The following is a 17,890-nucleotide window of genomic DNA, read 5'->3' on the forward strand; positions in this document are numbered from 1 at the left end:
CACCAGGCATCTCTGGGCAGCGGAGGATCCCTCAGCTTCGAGTGTCTCCAGGCCTGAGGCCTCAACCAGCTCCAAGCGGCCCCCAGTTGCAGTGGGTGCAGTCTCCAGGTTCTGATGACAACAGTGGAGTGCTGACTCTCGAGACACTGCCCTCTAACCCCTCACCCAAGGATCTGGCCTTCCGCTCTCTGCCCAACTCAACTCTACAACTCTCTCTTCAGACAGTCAGGCCCGGATACAGGGGAGGTCAGGCCAGGCAGCCAGCTCGGCTGCGGGGTGTCCGCAGGGTTGGGGGCTGGATCCGGAGAGAGCGCAGTGCCGTCCGGGGGGTGCGTGTGTGTGTGGGGTTTCTGTGCCAAGGGAACGCTGCATTATGATGGGGTCAGCGCTGAACTGAAGACCTCGGGGGGGGGGGTCTCAATGCTAAAGGTTTCAAACGAAACTATTGGGTTGGACTCCCACTGCCTGGATCGCTCTGGTCCAGGAGGTGAACTTCGGAGGGTACGGGACTAAAGCACATAACAATGTCCATGACATTGAAGAGCTAGGCACCAATCAACATTATTTGGCTGAGTGTTACACAGAGCATTCCTCAGCAAAAAGGTTCTCTTGAAGTCCTACACATTCTCTAGCCACACCGCCCCCCCAAGCCAGAATTCGGTTCAGGAAGCAGGCCTTACTGGGTGGGTTGGCATTTATCACCCGTCCCTATCTGCCCCTCAAGAGGATGCAGGCAGTGAGAGGTATTAGCAAGAAGGTACTACAGCAGAGAGAAACCCAAACTTTGTTATTTAAAAAAAGCTGCAGAAGTAAATATGAGACCAAACAGCATTTATTAAAATAGGAAGCTGACTTACAGTGCTTTTGACTCAACAGATAAAATCTCCAACCTCCTGAAAATTAACTGGACTCCAAAGCAAAGAAAATGAGGCAATATTATTAATTACATCGTAAACTGCTAGGGGCTCCTTCCTTCTTACATCTTCAACAGAAAAAAAGAGAGAGGAAGATCAATGATAATAATTATAAAATCAAGCACAGGCCTGTCGTTTAAAAGCATTGTCTAAAAGAGAGACAGAGTACAACAAAAACGCCGCAGGACAGGGCAATATAAAAGAGGGTACAGGTTGGCATCTCAAACAAGAGGGAGGGGGAGATGGTGGGCACCAAGAGCTCAGAGACCCTCTGTGACATCCCAACACCTCTCCCGCGGTGCGTACTTTGTAAACGTCACCGTTATTGCTACTTGGGAATAGCACTCCAAGTGTTTATACACACACAGGCACAGGCACGCCGTACACAGACCCACAGGCTTGAGCCCAGGGTCCAGTCAGTCACCTCAAACCAAGCTCCCGACTTGAACCAGGAGGAACAGAGATCCTAACAAATCTTTTTCTTTTTTAAAAAAGGCATAGCGGGCAATAGAAAATTCAGTATCCCCTAATCCCACAGCAAGTGGCAGGGGACCCTCGGGGCGTAGAATCGGCTCTTGGAGAGGGGCTCAGCAATGGGTGGACACCTCTCTACCTTGCCACTGCAGTGCAGTACCATTCACAGTCACGGCCCACGGGTACCGGCCCCATCTGGCTGTCAGACAACACCCCCCCAGCCCCCGCACTGAACCCCCAAATGTGCAAGACTGTTCCCCATGTCCTTTCACCTCCCCCACAAACACCCAATCCTAGGCAATTGAGAGGGTTAGATACAGGGCGAAGCTCCCCTACACTGCCCACACCCCCCTCTTCAAACACTCCCAGGGACAGGGATAGCACGTGGTCAGATACAGGGTAAGGCTTCCCCTACACTGTCTCTCCACCACCCCGCCCCAATCAAACAGTCCCAGAGATAGGGGGCTAGGTACCAAGTAAAACTTCTTCTACACTGTCAAACACTTTGTATCTCCTTGTTATGTGTCCCATTTGCCTAGTGCAGTAACAGCCCTCCTGAGGGGGCTGACCTCAGTGATGTGTCCTAGTTTGGTGGGGCAGGTGGGGAGGATGCCTAGGAGGCAACAGGCAGGAAAATGCAGGCTCTGAGTCCTATCTACTGGCATTTATATACATACATACATACATACACTTTGTAGAAAAAATGTTGCAATGAAAACAGACACACACACACACACACACACGGACACACACACACGGACACACACACACGGACACACACACACGGACACGGACACACACAACAGGAGCAATCCCATGGGCCCGAACAAAGTGGGCTACAGTGATACGTCAGACAAGAGGGGAGGACAAAAACTGTTGCCCTGTCATGCAGTGCTGACCGAAGCCGAAGCTGCAGACAGTTGAAAGCTGTCTCTCAGGGCGAAGAGGTGGGCAGGGAGCTGGCTTTCTGATTCCAAGAGGGTCCCCACCTCTCCCTCTCTTTCCCTGCTTCCCCACCAAAGGCTGCCAACAGGTCTCCATTTGGACAATCGCTAATCCAGTTACACCCCACCGAACTTCAGTGCAGCAGGGCATCCTGGTGGGGCACAGTTGAAGGCATCTTGGTGCCTGTTCTTTGGGACAGAACAGGCACAGTGCTGGGACAAGCACTGTTGCAGCTGGCTGGGGGTGGGTTGGGAATCCCAGACGGCCAAGCTGGGAGGTGACATTATTAATTGAGGGGGGTGGTGGGGTTAGGCCAAGCACTGAATACCCAAGGGGTTGCTCGGTTGCTCCTTCGCCAGGATGGGGGTGTAGACACAGGCATTCACTCGCTCGCTGTCTCACACGTTCATTCATTCACTCACTCACTCTCACTCATACACCAGCAAATGCACCCGTTTTATTCACAAATTTTGTTTCAGGGGTGGGGGAGTGGAAGTGGGTGGCAGAACAGGGAATGCTTTAACCGTTGCCCCCTTCTGTTGGTCTGCTGTCATCTTCCTCCCCCTCCTCCACCTCGACTCCTTCCTCTTCGACCTCCTCCCCATCATCAATCTCCTGCACATCGTCATCGCCCTCATCGTCCGACCCTGCAGTTTTTTTTTGGGGGGGTGGGGGAGGAAGCAATGGCATGTTAGTGCCGGGCTCCTGTCTGGACTGAAACCACCACACCCACTACATGCCCCCAAAAATCCAGCAACAAACCCCCAAACTGGAAGGGGCCTCTCAGACGGGAACTCTGTTTAAGGCTGTAGGAGAAATCTGGAACCTATAGACTGGCGAGTCTGACTTCAGTGGTGGGTATGTCGTTGGTGATTCCGAAAATTAGGATCTATGTACTGAAACAGATTTCACGTATACACGGCAGGGATCAAGTGAAATCCTAGAAGGGTATAAAGGCGGTTGGTGTATGCTTAAGAGGGAAATCGGGAGGAGGGGGGGATGCATGAGGCAGACACGAGATAGCTTTGGCAAATAGATGTTAAGAAGAGTCCAAAGGGATTCTACAAACACATTAAGAACAAAATAGTGACTAGGGAGAGAATAGGGCCCCTTGAAGATTGGCAAGGCTGCTTAACATGTGGAACTGAAGATGGGGCTGGGAGGAATACTAAATGTGTATTTCATATCAGTGTTTTCTGTAGAGAAGGATATGCAAGTTAGAGAACTTGGAGAAATAAACAGTGATGTCTTGAAAAATGCTTATATTACAGAAATGGTGGCGCTGGATGTTTTAAAACGCAGAGGTGGAACAATCCCTGGGACTGGATTGGGTGTACCCTAGAACTTCGTGGGAAGCAAGGGAAGTGATTGTGGGGCCCCCTGCTGAGATACCTGGCATCAATCATAACCAGGAGTGAGATACTGGGGAACTGCAGGTTGGCTAACGAGGTGCCAATATTTAAGAAAGATGGTAAGGAAAAGTCAGGGAACTGCAGATCCGGGAGTCTGGCATCAGTGGTGTTTCTAAAAGATCAGATTTACATGCATTTAGAGAGGCAAGGACAGATAAAAGTGGTCAGCATGGTCTTGTGTGACGGAAATCATCTCTCATAAGCCTGATTGAGTTTTTTGAGGAAGTAACCAAGAAGATTGATGAGGGCAGAGCAGCAGACGTTGTTTACAAGAAAGTTCCACACGGTAGACTACCCAGTAAAGTTAGACAACACAGAATTCAGGACAAGTGCCCTCATTGGATATATATGGTACAAGACAAGAAAGTGATGGTGATGGGTTGTTATTCGGACTGGGGGCTTGTGACCAGCGGTGTTCCACAGAGATCAGTGTCGAGTCCACTTCTGATAGTCGTTTATAAACATGATTTGGATGAGAATTTAAATGGCATGGTTAATTATTTTGCAGATGACACCAACATTCGTGTTACAGTCGACAGGGAAGAAGTGGGCCAGTGGGCTAAGGAGTGGCAGATGAATTTCAATTTTGATAAATGTGAGGTATTGCATTTTGGTAAAACAATAAGGGATGGACTTATACAATTAATGGTAGAGCCCTGGGGTAGTGCTGTAGAACAGAGAGACTTAGGGTTCAGGTACAGGTACAAAATTCTTTGAATTTTTAAAATAATTCATTCACGGGATGAGGGTGTCGCTGGCCAGGCAGCATTTATTGCCTGCCCCTAATTGCCCAGAGGGCAGCTGAGAGTCAACCATGTTGCTCTGGGTCTGGAGTCACAGGTAGGCCAGACCAGTTAAGGATGGCAGGTTCCTTTCCTAAAGGATGCTAGTGAGCCAGATGGACATTGTCTGACAATCGACAATGGGTTCACGGTCATCATTAGACTCTTAAAACCTGCCATGGTGGGATTCGAACCCAGGTCCCCAGAATGGTACTTGGGTCTCTGCATTAACAGTCTAGTGAGAATACCACTGGGCCATCGCCTGCCCTACGTTTGCATCACAAGTAGGCAGGGTGGGTAATAAGGCGTTTAGCATGCTTGCCTTCATTGCTCAGGTCTTTGAGTGTGGGAGTTGGGATGTCATGTAGATGTTGTACAGGACATTGGTGAGGCCTCTTCTGGAGTACTGGTAGCCCTGTTGTAGGAATGATGCTAATAAACTGGCGAAGGTTCAGAAAATATTTACTAGGATGTTGCCAGGAAAGGAGACTTTGAGATGTAATAGACTGGAAGAACTGGGACATTTTTTTCACTGGACCGTTGAGGAGTGATCTTGCAGAAGTTAATAAAATTATGAGTGGTATAGATAAGGTGAATAACAAGGATAGAGTGTGGTGTTCAAAACTAGGGGCATATTTTTAAGATGAGAAGGAGAAAAATTTTGAAAGTGTATAGGGTTTTTTTAAAAGCAGGAAGTGGTTTTTGTGTAGAATGAATTTTCAGACGAAGGGGAACATGCAGGTACAATTACAACATGTAAAAGACATTTGGACAGGTACATGAATAGAAGTTTGGAGGCCTAGTTTAGTTTGGGATTATGTACAGCATGGACTGGTTTGACTGAAGGTCTGTTTCTGTGCTGTATGACTCTGTGACCATGACTCGGGTCAGGGATCCGCTGGCTCACATCCCTAATGTTTGATACTGGATTTCTGGAATTTGAACCAGTGTCTGGAATGGGACTGGGGGGGGAGGCGTGGTTATGATCTGGTTTAGTTTCCCTCTGTCAGCCCAGGCTTCTGACTAACCATCCTCCTCGTCATCATCGTCCTCGTCCACTATCTCCTGCACGTCATCATCATCTTCATCGTCCTCTTCCTCATCTTCGTCCTCATCCACAATGACCACTGAGTCATCCCCATTCTCTTCATCACTGCAACAGAGGGGCACAGCATCAGAGACTGGGAGGAGAGATGTTGGGGGCGGGGGGGGGGGGGGCGCAGGCAGTAAAGAGCGTTGGGGTCAGAGACAGGGGACGGCGAGGGGAGCAAAGGAGCCACAGTACAGTACAGCCCTGAGGAGAGGCAGGGAACTTCTCTTTTAAAATGTGGTTGCACATTCAGGGCACAGGAGAAAGAAGTTACCGCATGAATCCACAATGTGGAGCACTGCCCACCCCTTAAAACCCACAACCCGACCTCTCCCTGCAGCAGCAAGTCCCACATTCTCCCTGGTGTCCGGCTGAAGAAGAATTTCTGGACGGGTTTTGTTAGTAACTGCCTTATACAGGCTCTCCCCAACCTCCTTCTGCTCTCTCTCGCAGGGGAACACAACCTCCCTAGGCTGCTGGGGAGGGCCACTCTGGCCTATCTCAGGGGGGTGTGTACTAGTTCTCTCCTGCGTGCAATAGCTTGGGTTTTTACAGACAGACAGAAAGGCAGCGGTAGGTTTTTCTGCTCACCTGTCATCCAGTCCGTTTTCCCCACTCTCGCTCTCAGCGATCAGGAAGTATTGCAGAGGGTTTGGCCACATATCATCCTTTAGTACCTGAGAAATGGGACAGAGCAGAGACGCCAGTGAGTACCTGAGTGCGCATGTGTGTATAAGTAAGTGTGGGAGAACAAAGGGAAAGAGAGAGATGGATGGAGAGGGTGGGGAGAAGAGAAATAGAGAGAAGCAGGGAAGCGGAAGATAGATAGCTGGAGGCAAAGAACACAGCAATCAAATTCAGCTGGAAGTATGTGAATGAGTGCGAGAAAGGGACAACGTGAACGAGAGTGCCCACATGACATCGGGATCGGCAGCGCCATACACCGCTAGTGCAGTCACAGGGTTTAAAAACCAGACAGCACTCCCATAACCCCCCGTGCTCTCTCTGGCTGTGGGAAAGCAGTCAGATTCTTTATTTTGACATAGAAACCAGTCTGAGTTCACCCAACTCTCATAGTGTGGCCACGTCTCAGGAACTCCCCTGCTACACCTTGAGGCGAGCTGCCTGTAGGTAGCAAAGCACACAGACTCAGGAGTGTGGTACCTCAGCAATCTCATCAGTGGTGGGGTTCCGGTGCTCCGTGAACCAGGAGAAGAAACTGCGATGGCCTCGCTTGCGTCCTTTTTCATCCAGGCTTTTACTCAATGCTGTCAGGTCCATGCCCTTCTTCCATTTGATGGGGGTGGACTGGGACACAGGCTTCCCTGCAATGGACAGTACAGACAGACAGCATATTTAGGGCAGGGACAACACGGGGTTAGATAGAGTAAACCTCCCTCTACACTGTCCCCCAACTCCCCAGGGACAGGGACAGAGACAGCACGAGGTTGGATACAGAGTAAAGTCCCTGTACACTGTTCCCCACCCCACCCCATCAAGCCCTCCCAGGAGAGAGACAGCACGAGGTTAGATACAGAGTAAAGCTCCCTCTACACTAATCCCCATCAAACACTCCCAGGGACAGGGACAGCACAGGGTTAGATAAAGATCCCTCTACACTGTTCCCTATCAAACACCCCCAGAGACAGGGACAACACAGGGTTAGATACAGAGTAAAGCTCCCTGTACACTGTTCCACCTCCCCCCCCCCCCATCAAATAGTCCCAGGACAGAGACAAAATGGGATTAGATACAGAGTAAAGCTCTCTCTACACTGTCCCCATCAAACACTCCCAGGGCAGGGCAGTTAGGATAGCACTTGCTCCTGTGAATTGTGCAGCGCGCACACATCACGACAGACCACAGGCTGTGAACATCATTCTCATTGGTGACATAACTATTATCACTGTTTGAAAACTTCCAGCTGCTCTCCCCCACATCACCACCTCTGTCACTTCCTGTGGGCCCTGACATCACCTCCCTACCTCTGTCAGCACCTCCAACCCTCCGAGGTCCTGGTGCTCCTGTGATCCAGCAGAAGCCCTGGGACTCCCTCCCTAACAAAAGTGAAGCGCAGCGTGGTCAGACTCCTGCACCCCCACCCAACCACCACCACTGACACCCCTCTCACCTCCAGTTCCCAGGTGGAATTCTTTGATGATGAGGTTGTTCTCAAAGTAAGGGTTCTCGCCGAAGTGGAACTTAATTCTGTAGCCCGACTTGATGTCTTCAAATTCTTCGACCTGGGGGGTTTTAAAAGACAGCTGGGCGGTAACAAACCGGCTCCAGGGGCCACAGGAAACAGACGGCGGGGGCGGGGGGGGGGGGGGGGGGGGTGACTGACAGACTGACTGGTGCAGGGCACTTGGTGAACTGGCACAACGGGACTGACTAGGAAGGGCTGTGCGCTGGCCATGGGCGTCTTGATGGCTCTTGTCCTATTGATACTGAGCCCACAGGGTTCTGCAGTGAAGGAGAAAAGGGCCTTACTTTCTAGCTCTGTGAAAGGTATGGCCCAATTTGTTTGGGAAAGGTCAGAAAGTCTTTTGTAACAGGGAATGCAAAACAGCATTGGTAAGGTCCTGTGACATTTTAAGCTCAAAGACAAGCAAACATCTGCGGGGGACATATAATTGTAAAGGATTCACTGACATGAGCTATCCTACCAGGCTGGAGAGAGCAAGAGCAAGCGCAAGCATGAGAGAGGCAGAGACAGAGAGCGTGGTCTGGGAAGAGATCTAGCGATACTTCGGAATTAATGAGAAGTTCAGGAGGAGAGGCTGTTGGGGAGGTGTCAGTGAGAAAAAGACATCCTACAAGCTTGGTGAAGATATGAATTCGGGAAACCCATGTTAGGCAATCAGTGAGCTCAGTTAGCAGTCCATTCTAAGGGTCACAAGGAGATACATTAAATAAAGAAACAGCATTGAATGACTGATTTGCCAAAAGGAAACTCGATCAGCTCAGTGACACTCCACTGAGGTTCGAGTACCTGTAAGGTTATTGCTGGGTTAAAGAGGTGATATTTAGTGAGTTTTGAGAAGATTTGTAGCTCAGGTTGAGGTTCTGGATGTGAGTTTGCTCGCTGAGCTGGAAGGTTAGTTTTCAGACGTTTTGTCACCATTCTAGGTAACATCATCACTGAGCCTCCGACGAAGCGCTGGTGTTATGTCCCGCTTTCTATTTATCTGATTAGGTTTCCTAACCTAATCAGATAAATAGAAAGCGGGACATAACACCAGCGCTTCGTCGGAGGCTCAGTGATGATGTTACCTAGAATGGTGACAAAACGTCTGAAAACTAACCTTCCAGCTCAGCGAGCAAACTCACATCCAGAGGTGATATTTGTAAGGAAATCACCACAACAGTTCTTCTATTATCACTGCCATTTCTTTCCTGTGTCATAAACATTTTATATTCAATTGCTGACTGTAATTGTAAAAGACATCACACTAGACAAGTATGAAAGTGATGGTCTTCCAGTCCAGGTCTCACTCTGCGATCAAGCCTGTTCAGTATCAGCTAGGATCACAACAGATCAAAACAGCAGGACTGTTTGATGAGAACAGAGTAGATGGATCTTTACTTTCGTTGAAGAATCCTTACTTCACATCTGACCTTGTCTTGGGAGTGTTTGATGGGAGAAATTGTGTGGACGGAGCTTTACCAAGTCCTGCACTAGATCACAGATGCCTGCAACAGCTGAGAGGTGAGGGGCTAGGAAGGTTGTCAATCTCTGCAGACAGAGATTGAAACCCGGGTGGTCACAGCAAACAGATGTGAGTTAACAAACTGTCAAGCCGCAGCAGGACGGGGTACAACGTACCCAGATTCTTACCTCCAGCCTCATCATGTAATTAAATGCCTCCTCGTCATTCTCATCGATGAGAGCCGAGAGCTGCGGGTGGTTGAGGAACTGGCAGAGTGAGAGTTAAGGAAGGAGTTCCACACTGCAACCTGCTTGGTTCAATTAACACCAAACATCGGGTAAAAAACGAGGTGATCCATTCTAGGGTACCCCTCCGAAGCAGTCACACCGAGCCACTGTCGCAGGGTCAGCGCCGAGGAATTGCGTTGTGGGAGGGTGCAATCATGTTGCAATGTGGAAGGAAGCAGTCCTGCTGCAGCACAAGAACAGCAGTGCCCAGGAGGATGCAAACATGCCATGATACAAGAACTGCAGCTACCTGGCAACAGCAGGATCCCAGCGCTGGGTGTCCGCGGCTGCCTGGCAACGCCTGAAACTGCAGCGCGGGGTGGGGTGCAACTACATGCCGTGCCAGGAAGGGTGAAATTATCCGCGCGACACAAGGAGTGCAGCACCAGCAGGGTTGCAACTATCCTTGTAATACAAAGTGTGCAGCACCAGCAGGATTGCGACTAACCATGCAATGCAAGCACTGCAGCACCAGCAAAGTTGCAACTAACCATGCAATGCATGGAGTGCAGCACCAGCAGGGTTGCAACTATCCTTGCAATGCAAAGTGTGCAGCACCAGCAGGGTTGCAACTATCCTTGCAATGCAAGGAGTGCAGCACCAGCAGGGTCGCAACTAACCATGCAATGCATGGAGTGCAGCACCAGCAGGGTTGCAACTATCCTTGCAATTCAAAGTGTGCAGCACCAGCAGGGTTGCAACTATTCTTGCAATGCAAAGTGTGCAGCACCAGCAGGGTTGCAACTATCCTTGCAATTCAAAGTGTGCAGCACCAGCAGGGTTGCAACTATTCTTGCAATGCAAAGTGTGCAGCACCAGCAGGGTTGCAACTATCCTTGCAATTCAAAGTGTGCAGCACCAGCAGGGTTGCAACTATCCTTGCAATTCAAAGTGTGCAGCACCAGCAGGGTTGCAACTATCCTTGCAATTCAAAGTGTGCAGCACCAGCAGGGTTGCAACTAACCATGCAATGCATGGAGTGCAGCACCAGCAGGGTTGCAACTATCCTTGCAATGCAAAGTGTGCAGCACCAGCAGGGTTGCAACTATCCTTGCAATGCAAGGAGTGCAGCACCAGCAGGGTCGCAACTAACCATGCAATGCATGGAGTGCAGCACCAGCAGGGTTGCAACTATCCTTGCAATTCAAAGTGTGCAGCACCAGCAGGGTTGCAACTATTCTTGCAATGCAAAGTGTGCAGCACCAGCAGGGTTGCAACTATCCTTGCAATTCAAAGTGTGCAGCACCAGCAGGGTTGCAACTATCCTTGCAATTCAAAGTGTGCAGCACCAGCAGGGTTGCAACTATCCTTGCAATTCAAAGTGTGCAGCACCAGCAGGGTTGCAACTATCCTTGCAATGCAAGGAGTGCAGCACCAGCAGGGTTGCAACTATCCTTGCAATTCAAGGAGTGCAGCACCGGCAGGGTCGCAACTTACCGTGCAAAGACAGGTCGGCAACACCGAGACGGTGCCATTGCACCAACGCCAAGCAGGGAAAAAAGGATACGGCGGTGACCCAGAAGCCGGGGATGTCCTCGATCAGCCGGTTGCGGCGCTCGAAGTGCGGCCGCCGCAGCTCGCCGTACTTGCGCTCGACCCGCAGGATCTCCTCGCCCGCGCGCTCGCTCAGCGCCTCGAGCTCGCGCTGGCACGCGTCCACCGCCTCCAGCGCGCGCTGCGTCTCCCCGGCGGCCGGGGTCGCCCGGGCGACGGTCGCCACGGCGACGGGCGGCGCATGCGCGGGCAGCTGCACGGCCGACGGCTTGGCGCCCAACGTCGTCGCCGCGGCCGCCGACGACGGTTCGTCCCCGCGCCCCGGCGCCTCAAGACGCGGCAACTTGGCCCCGGGGCCGCTCATCGCCGTGAGTTTCCTTTTTCCCCAAATAAACCGAAAGCCGCGACCGTTGTGTGTTTTTTTCCAAAAAACTTCCAACGGAAACGACGCTCCTTCTCGAACTTTCGACGCTGCGCCCTTTTCTTGGCCTTCCTCGATCCGTCGCCGGATTTATTTATTCATTCTGGGTCGACTTCTTATTTATTTATATCCCCACCACCTCGGCGCTTTCGATCCTTGTTTTCTGTTTTTTTATCGAAATGTTTTTCATAAAAACCCCTCCCCCATCGCTCCCACTCTCCGTCACCCCCTCCCTTTCGCTTCGACCGGCACCCGCCAGTAATCGCGGCTCCCGTTGGTCTTCCCCGCTCCTCCAATCGGAGGCCGGAGGCAGCCGGACGGCGGCGTCCGATTGGCCCCGGCGTCCGCCCCCTCCGCCAATGGGCGGCCGTGCGCCTGTCTTTCCCCGCCCACACCCCCGCCCGCTGTGATGTACGGGCGTTGCCATTCGCTCGGCTGCCCGCGCCCACCCCGACGTCCAATCGTGTTGCGGGCCTCTTGCGCCGAGCCGCCGTTTCCGCTCCCTTCCAATCGGCGGACGCCACGTAAAATGAGGGGCGTCCGCGCTGGCTGGGCGGCGAATGAGAGCGGAGGAGTGGTGGGCGGCAAGGGCTGTACGTGCGCCGCCAATCAGAGGCGGCCTTCCATCCGAGCCGCCCGCGATTCGTAGCATGCCAGCTTCCATTGGCTGGACGGGTGCCGAGTTCCTCCAGTCGGCGGCGCTGTCTCATTCATGTCATAGGCACCGTTTACAAGCTCTCTCCTGAATGGCTAAGGTGTCGGCGCTGACGGGCGGGAGGAAGTGACATTTAAAATTACTTTAAAAAACAAACAAACATTCCCTGTTCCCTGAGGCGGGAACAGGCTTCCCCAGAATCTCCGAAGGATCGAAACAAACCTCACCGTGAGGTCATCTATAGCTGCCAAAGTGTGGCCACGGGGTCAAGGGTCAGCTCCCGCCTGCAGACCGGAAGTTGGGCAGCACTCAAGCTCCCAGATTTTCACACTCAGTCTCACCATCAAACACTCTCACTCTCACCATCAAACACTCTCACTCTCACCATCAAACACTCTCACTCCCACCATCAAACACTCTCACTCTCACCATCAAACACTCTCACTCTCACCATCAAACACACTCACTCCCACCATCAAACACACTCACTCCCACCATCAAACACTCTCACTCTCACCATCAAACACTCTCACTCTCACCATCAAACACTCTCACTCCCACCATCAAACACTCTCACTCTCACCATCAAACACACTCACTCCCACCATCAAACACTCTCACTCTCACCATCAAACACTCTCACTCTCACCATCTCTCACTCTCACCATCAAACACTCTCACTCTCACCATCAAACACTCTCACTCTCACCATCAATCACACTCACTCTCACCATCAAACACACTCACTCTCACCATCAACCACTCTCACTCTCACCATCAAACACACTCACTCTCACCATCAAACACTCTCACTCTCACCATCAAACACTCTCACTCTCACCATCAAACACACTCACTCTCACCATCAAACACTCTCACTCTCACCATCAAACACTCTCACTCTCACCATCAAACACACTCACTCTCACCATCAAACACTCTCACTCTCACCATCAAACACTCTCACTCTCACCATCAAACACACTCACTCCCACCATCAAACACTCTCACTCTCACCATCAAACACTCTCACTCTCACCATCAAACACTCTCACTCTCACCATCAAACACTCTCACTCTCACCATCAATCACACTCACTCTCACCATCAAACAAACTCACTCTCACCATCAAACACACTCACTCACCATCAAACACACTCACTCTCACCATCAAACACTCTCACTCTCACCATCAATCACACTCACTCTCACCATCAATCACTCTCACTCTCACCATCAAACACTCTGACTCTCACCATCAAACACACTCACTCTCACCATCAAACACTCTCACTCTCACCATCAATCACACTCACTCTCACCATCAATCACTCTCACTCTCACCATCAAACACACTCACTCTCACCATCAAACACTCTCACTCTCACCATCAATCACACTCACTCTCACCATCAATCACTCTCACTCTCACCATCAAACACACTCACTCCCACCATCAAACACACTCACTCTCACCATCAAACACACTCACTCTCACCATCAACCACTCTCACTCTCACCATCAAACACACTCACTCTCACCATCAAACACACTCACTCCCAACATCAAACACACTCACTCCCACCATCAATCACTCTCACTCCCACCATCAAACACTCTCACTCCCACCATCAAACACTCTCACTCCCACCATCAAACACTCTCACTCCCACCATCAATCACTCTCACTCCCACCATCAAACACTCTCAATCTCACCATCAAACACTCACTCCCACCATCAAACACACTCACTCTCACCATCAAACACTCTCACTCCCACCATCAAACACTCTCACTCCCACCATCAATCACTCTCACTCCCACCATCAAACACTCTCAATCTCACCATCAAACACTCACTCCCACCATCAAACACACTCACTCTCACCATCAAACACTCTCACTCCCACCATCAAACACTCTCATTCTCACCATCAAACACTCTCACTCTCACCATCAAACACACTCACTCCCACCATCAAACACTCTCACTCCCACCATCAAACACTCTCCCTCCCACCATCAAACACTCTCACTCCCACCATCAAACACTCACTCCCACCAACAAACACTCTCACTCCCACCATTAAACACTCTCACTCCCACCATCAATCACTCTCACTCTCACCATCAAACACTCTCCCTCCCACCATCAAACACACTCACTCCCACCATCAATCACTCTCACCATCAAACACTCTCACTCCCACCATCAAACAGTCTCACTCCCACCATCAAACACTCTCACTCGCACCATCAAACACTCTCACTCACACCATCAAACACACTCACTCCCACCATCAAACACTCTCACTCCCACCATCAAACACTCTCACTCTCACCATCAATCACTCTCACTCTCACCATCAATCACTCTCACTCCCACCATCAATCACTCTCACTCCCACCATCAAACACTCTCACTCCCACCATCAAACACTCTCACTCTCACCATCAAACACTCCCACTCTCACCATCAAACATTCTCACTCCCACCATCAAACACTCTCACTCCCACCATCAAACACACTCACTCCCACCATCAAACACTCTCACTCCCACCATCAAACACTCTCAGTCTCACCATCAAACACACTCACTCTCACCATCAAACACACTCACTCTCACCATCAAACACTCTGACTCTCACCATCAAACACACTCACTCCCACCATCAAACACACTCACTCTCACCATCAAACACACTCACTCCCACCATCAAACACTCTCACTCTCACCATCAAACACACTCACTCCCACCATCAAACACACTCACTCTCACCATCAATCACACTCACTCTCACCATCAAACACACTCACTCTCACCATCAACCACTCTCACTCTCACCATCAAACACACTCACTCTCACCATCAAACACTCTCACTCTCACCATCAATCACACTCACTCTCACCATCAAACACACTCACTCTCACCATCAAACACACTCACTCTCACCATCAACCACTCTCACTCTCACCATCAAACACACTCACTCTCACCATCAAACACACTCACTCCCAACATCAAACACACTCACTCCCACCATCAATCACTCTCACTCCCACCATTAAACACTCTCACTCCCACCATCAAACACTCTCACTCCCACCATGAATCACTCTCACTCCCACCATCAAACACTCTCAATCTCACCATCAAACACTCACTCCCACCATCAAACACACTCACTCTCACCATCAAACACTCTCACTCCCACCATCAAACACTCTCACTCTCACCATCAAACACACTCACTCCCACCATCAAACACTCTCACTCCCACCATCAAACACTCTCCCTCCCACCATCAAACACTCTCACTCCCACCATCAAACACTCACTCCCACCAACAAACACTCTCACTCCCACCATTAAACACTCTCACTCCCACCATCAATCACTCTCACTCTCACCATCAAACACTCTCCCTCCCACCATCAAACACACTCACTCCCACCATCAATCACTCTCACCATCAAACACACTCACTCCCACCATCAAACAGTCTCACTCCCACCATCAAACACTCTCACTCCCACCATCAAACACTCTCACTCACACCATCAAACACACTCACTCCCACCATCAAACACTCTCACTCCCACCATCAAACACTCTCACTCTCACCATCAATCACTCTCACTCTCACCATCAATCACTCTCACTCCCACCATCAATCACTCTCACTCCCACCATCAAACACTCTCACTCCCACCATCAAACACTCTCACTCTCACCATCAAACACTCCCACTCTCACCATCAAACAGTCTCACTCCCACCATCAAACACTCTCACTCCCACCATCAAACACACTCACTCCCACCATCAAACACACTCACTCTCACCATCAAACACTCTCACTCCCACCAAACACTCTCACTCTCACCATCAATCACTCTCACTCCCACCATCAAACACACTCACTCCCAACATCAAACACACTTACTCCCACCATCAATCACTCTCACTCCCACCATCAAACACTCTCACTCCCACCATGAATCACTCTCACTCCCACCATCAATCACTCTCACTCCCACCATCAAACACTCTCAATCTCACCATCAAACACTCACTCCCACCATCAATCACTCTCACTCCCACCATCAAACACTCTCAATCTCACCATCAAACACTCACTCCCACCATCAAACACTCTCACTCTCACCATCAAACACACTCGCTCTCACCATCAAACACTCTCACTCCCACCATCAAATACTCACTCTCGCCATCAAACACACTCACTCCCACCATCAAACACTCACTCTCACCATCAAACACTCTCACTCACACAATCAAACACTCACTCCCAACATCAAACACACTTACTCCCACCATCAATCACTCTCACTCCCACCATCAAACACTCTCACTCCCACCATGAATCACTCTCACTCCCACCATCAATCACTCTCACTCCCACCATCAAACACTCTCACTCCCACCATCAAACACTCTCACTCTCACCATCAAACACTCTCAATCTCACCATCAAACACTCACTCCCACCATCAAACACACTCACTCTCACCATCAAACACTCTCACTCCCACCATCAAACACTCTCACTCTCACCATCAAACACTCTCACTCTCACCATCAAACACACTCACTCCCACCATCAAACACTCTCACTCCCACCATCAAACACTCTCCCTCCCACCATCAAACACTCTCACTGCCACCATCAAACACTCTCACTCCCACCAACAAACACTCTCACTCCCACCATTAAACACTCTCACTCCCACCATCAATCACTCTCACTCTCACCATCAAACACTCTCCCTCCCACCATCAAACACGCTCACTGCCACCATCAATCACTCTCACCATCAAACACACTCACTCCCACCATCAAACACTCTCACTCCCACCATCAAACACTCTCACTCTCACCATCAAACACTCTCACTCTCACCATCAATCACACTCACTCCCACCATCAAACACTCTCACTCTCACCATCAAACACACTCACTCCCACCATCAAACACTCTCACTCCCACCATCAAACACACTCACTCCCACCATCAAACACTCTCACTCTCACCATCAAACACTCTCACTCCCACCATCAAACACACTCACTCCCACCATCAAACACTCTCACTCTCACCATCAAACACTCTCACTCCCACCATCAAACACACTCACTCCCACCATCAAACACTCTCACTCTCACCATCAAACACTTCACACTCACCATCAAACACTCTCACTCTCACCATCAAACACTCTCACTCCCACCATCAAACACTCTCACTCCCACCATCAAACACATTCACTCCCACCATCAAACACATTCACTCCCACCATCAAACACTCTCACTCCCACCATCAAACACTCTCACTCCCACCATCAAACACATTCACTCCCACCATCAAACACACTCACTCCCACCATCAAACACTCTCACTCCCACCATCAAACACTCTCACTCCCACCATCAAACACTCTCACTCTCACCATCAAACACATTCACTCTCACCATCAAACACACTCACTCCCACCATCAAACACTCTCACTCCCATCATCAAACACTCTCACTCTCACCATCAAACACTCTCACCATCAAGCACTCTCACTCCCACCATCAAACACATTCACTCTCACCATCAAACACACTCACTCTCACCATCAAACACACTCACTCCCACCATCAAACACTCTCACTCCCACCATGAATCACTCTCACTCCCACCATCAAACACTCTCAATCTCACCATCAAACACACTCACTCCCACCATCA

General features: G+C 50.3%; 1 protein-coding gene across 1 annotated transcript; it reads right to left on the bottom strand.

Annotated features, from left to right (window-relative positions):
- Positions 1–814: 814 nt before the first annotated feature.
- On the bottom strand, positions 815–11,722 carry LOC125450050 (protein SET-like). The gene is made up of 7 exons (XM_048526008.2): positions 11,062–11,722; positions 9,456–9,533; positions 7,749–7,860; positions 6,782–6,942; positions 6,209–6,294; positions 5,556–5,680; positions 815–2,980 (listed from the first exon to the last, which is right to left on the bottom strand). Exons 1-7 carry the CDS (start codon positions 11,410–11,412, stop codon positions 2,853–2,855), a joined length of 1,041 nt encoding a protein of 346 aa, XP_048381965.1. The 5' UTR covers positions 11,413–11,722; the 3' UTR covers positions 815–2,852.
- Between the last annotated feature and the right edge of the window lie 6,168 nt (positions 11,723–17,890).

Source organism: Stegostoma tigrinum, unplaced genomic scaffold (genome assembly GCF_030684315.1).
Source record: "Stegostoma tigrinum isolate sSteTig4 unplaced genomic scaffold, sSteTig4.hap1 scaffold_350, whole genome shotgun sequence".
Taxonomy (NCBI): domain Eukaryota; kingdom Metazoa; phylum Chordata; class Chondrichthyes; order Orectolobiformes; family Stegostomatidae; genus Stegostoma; species Stegostoma tigrinum.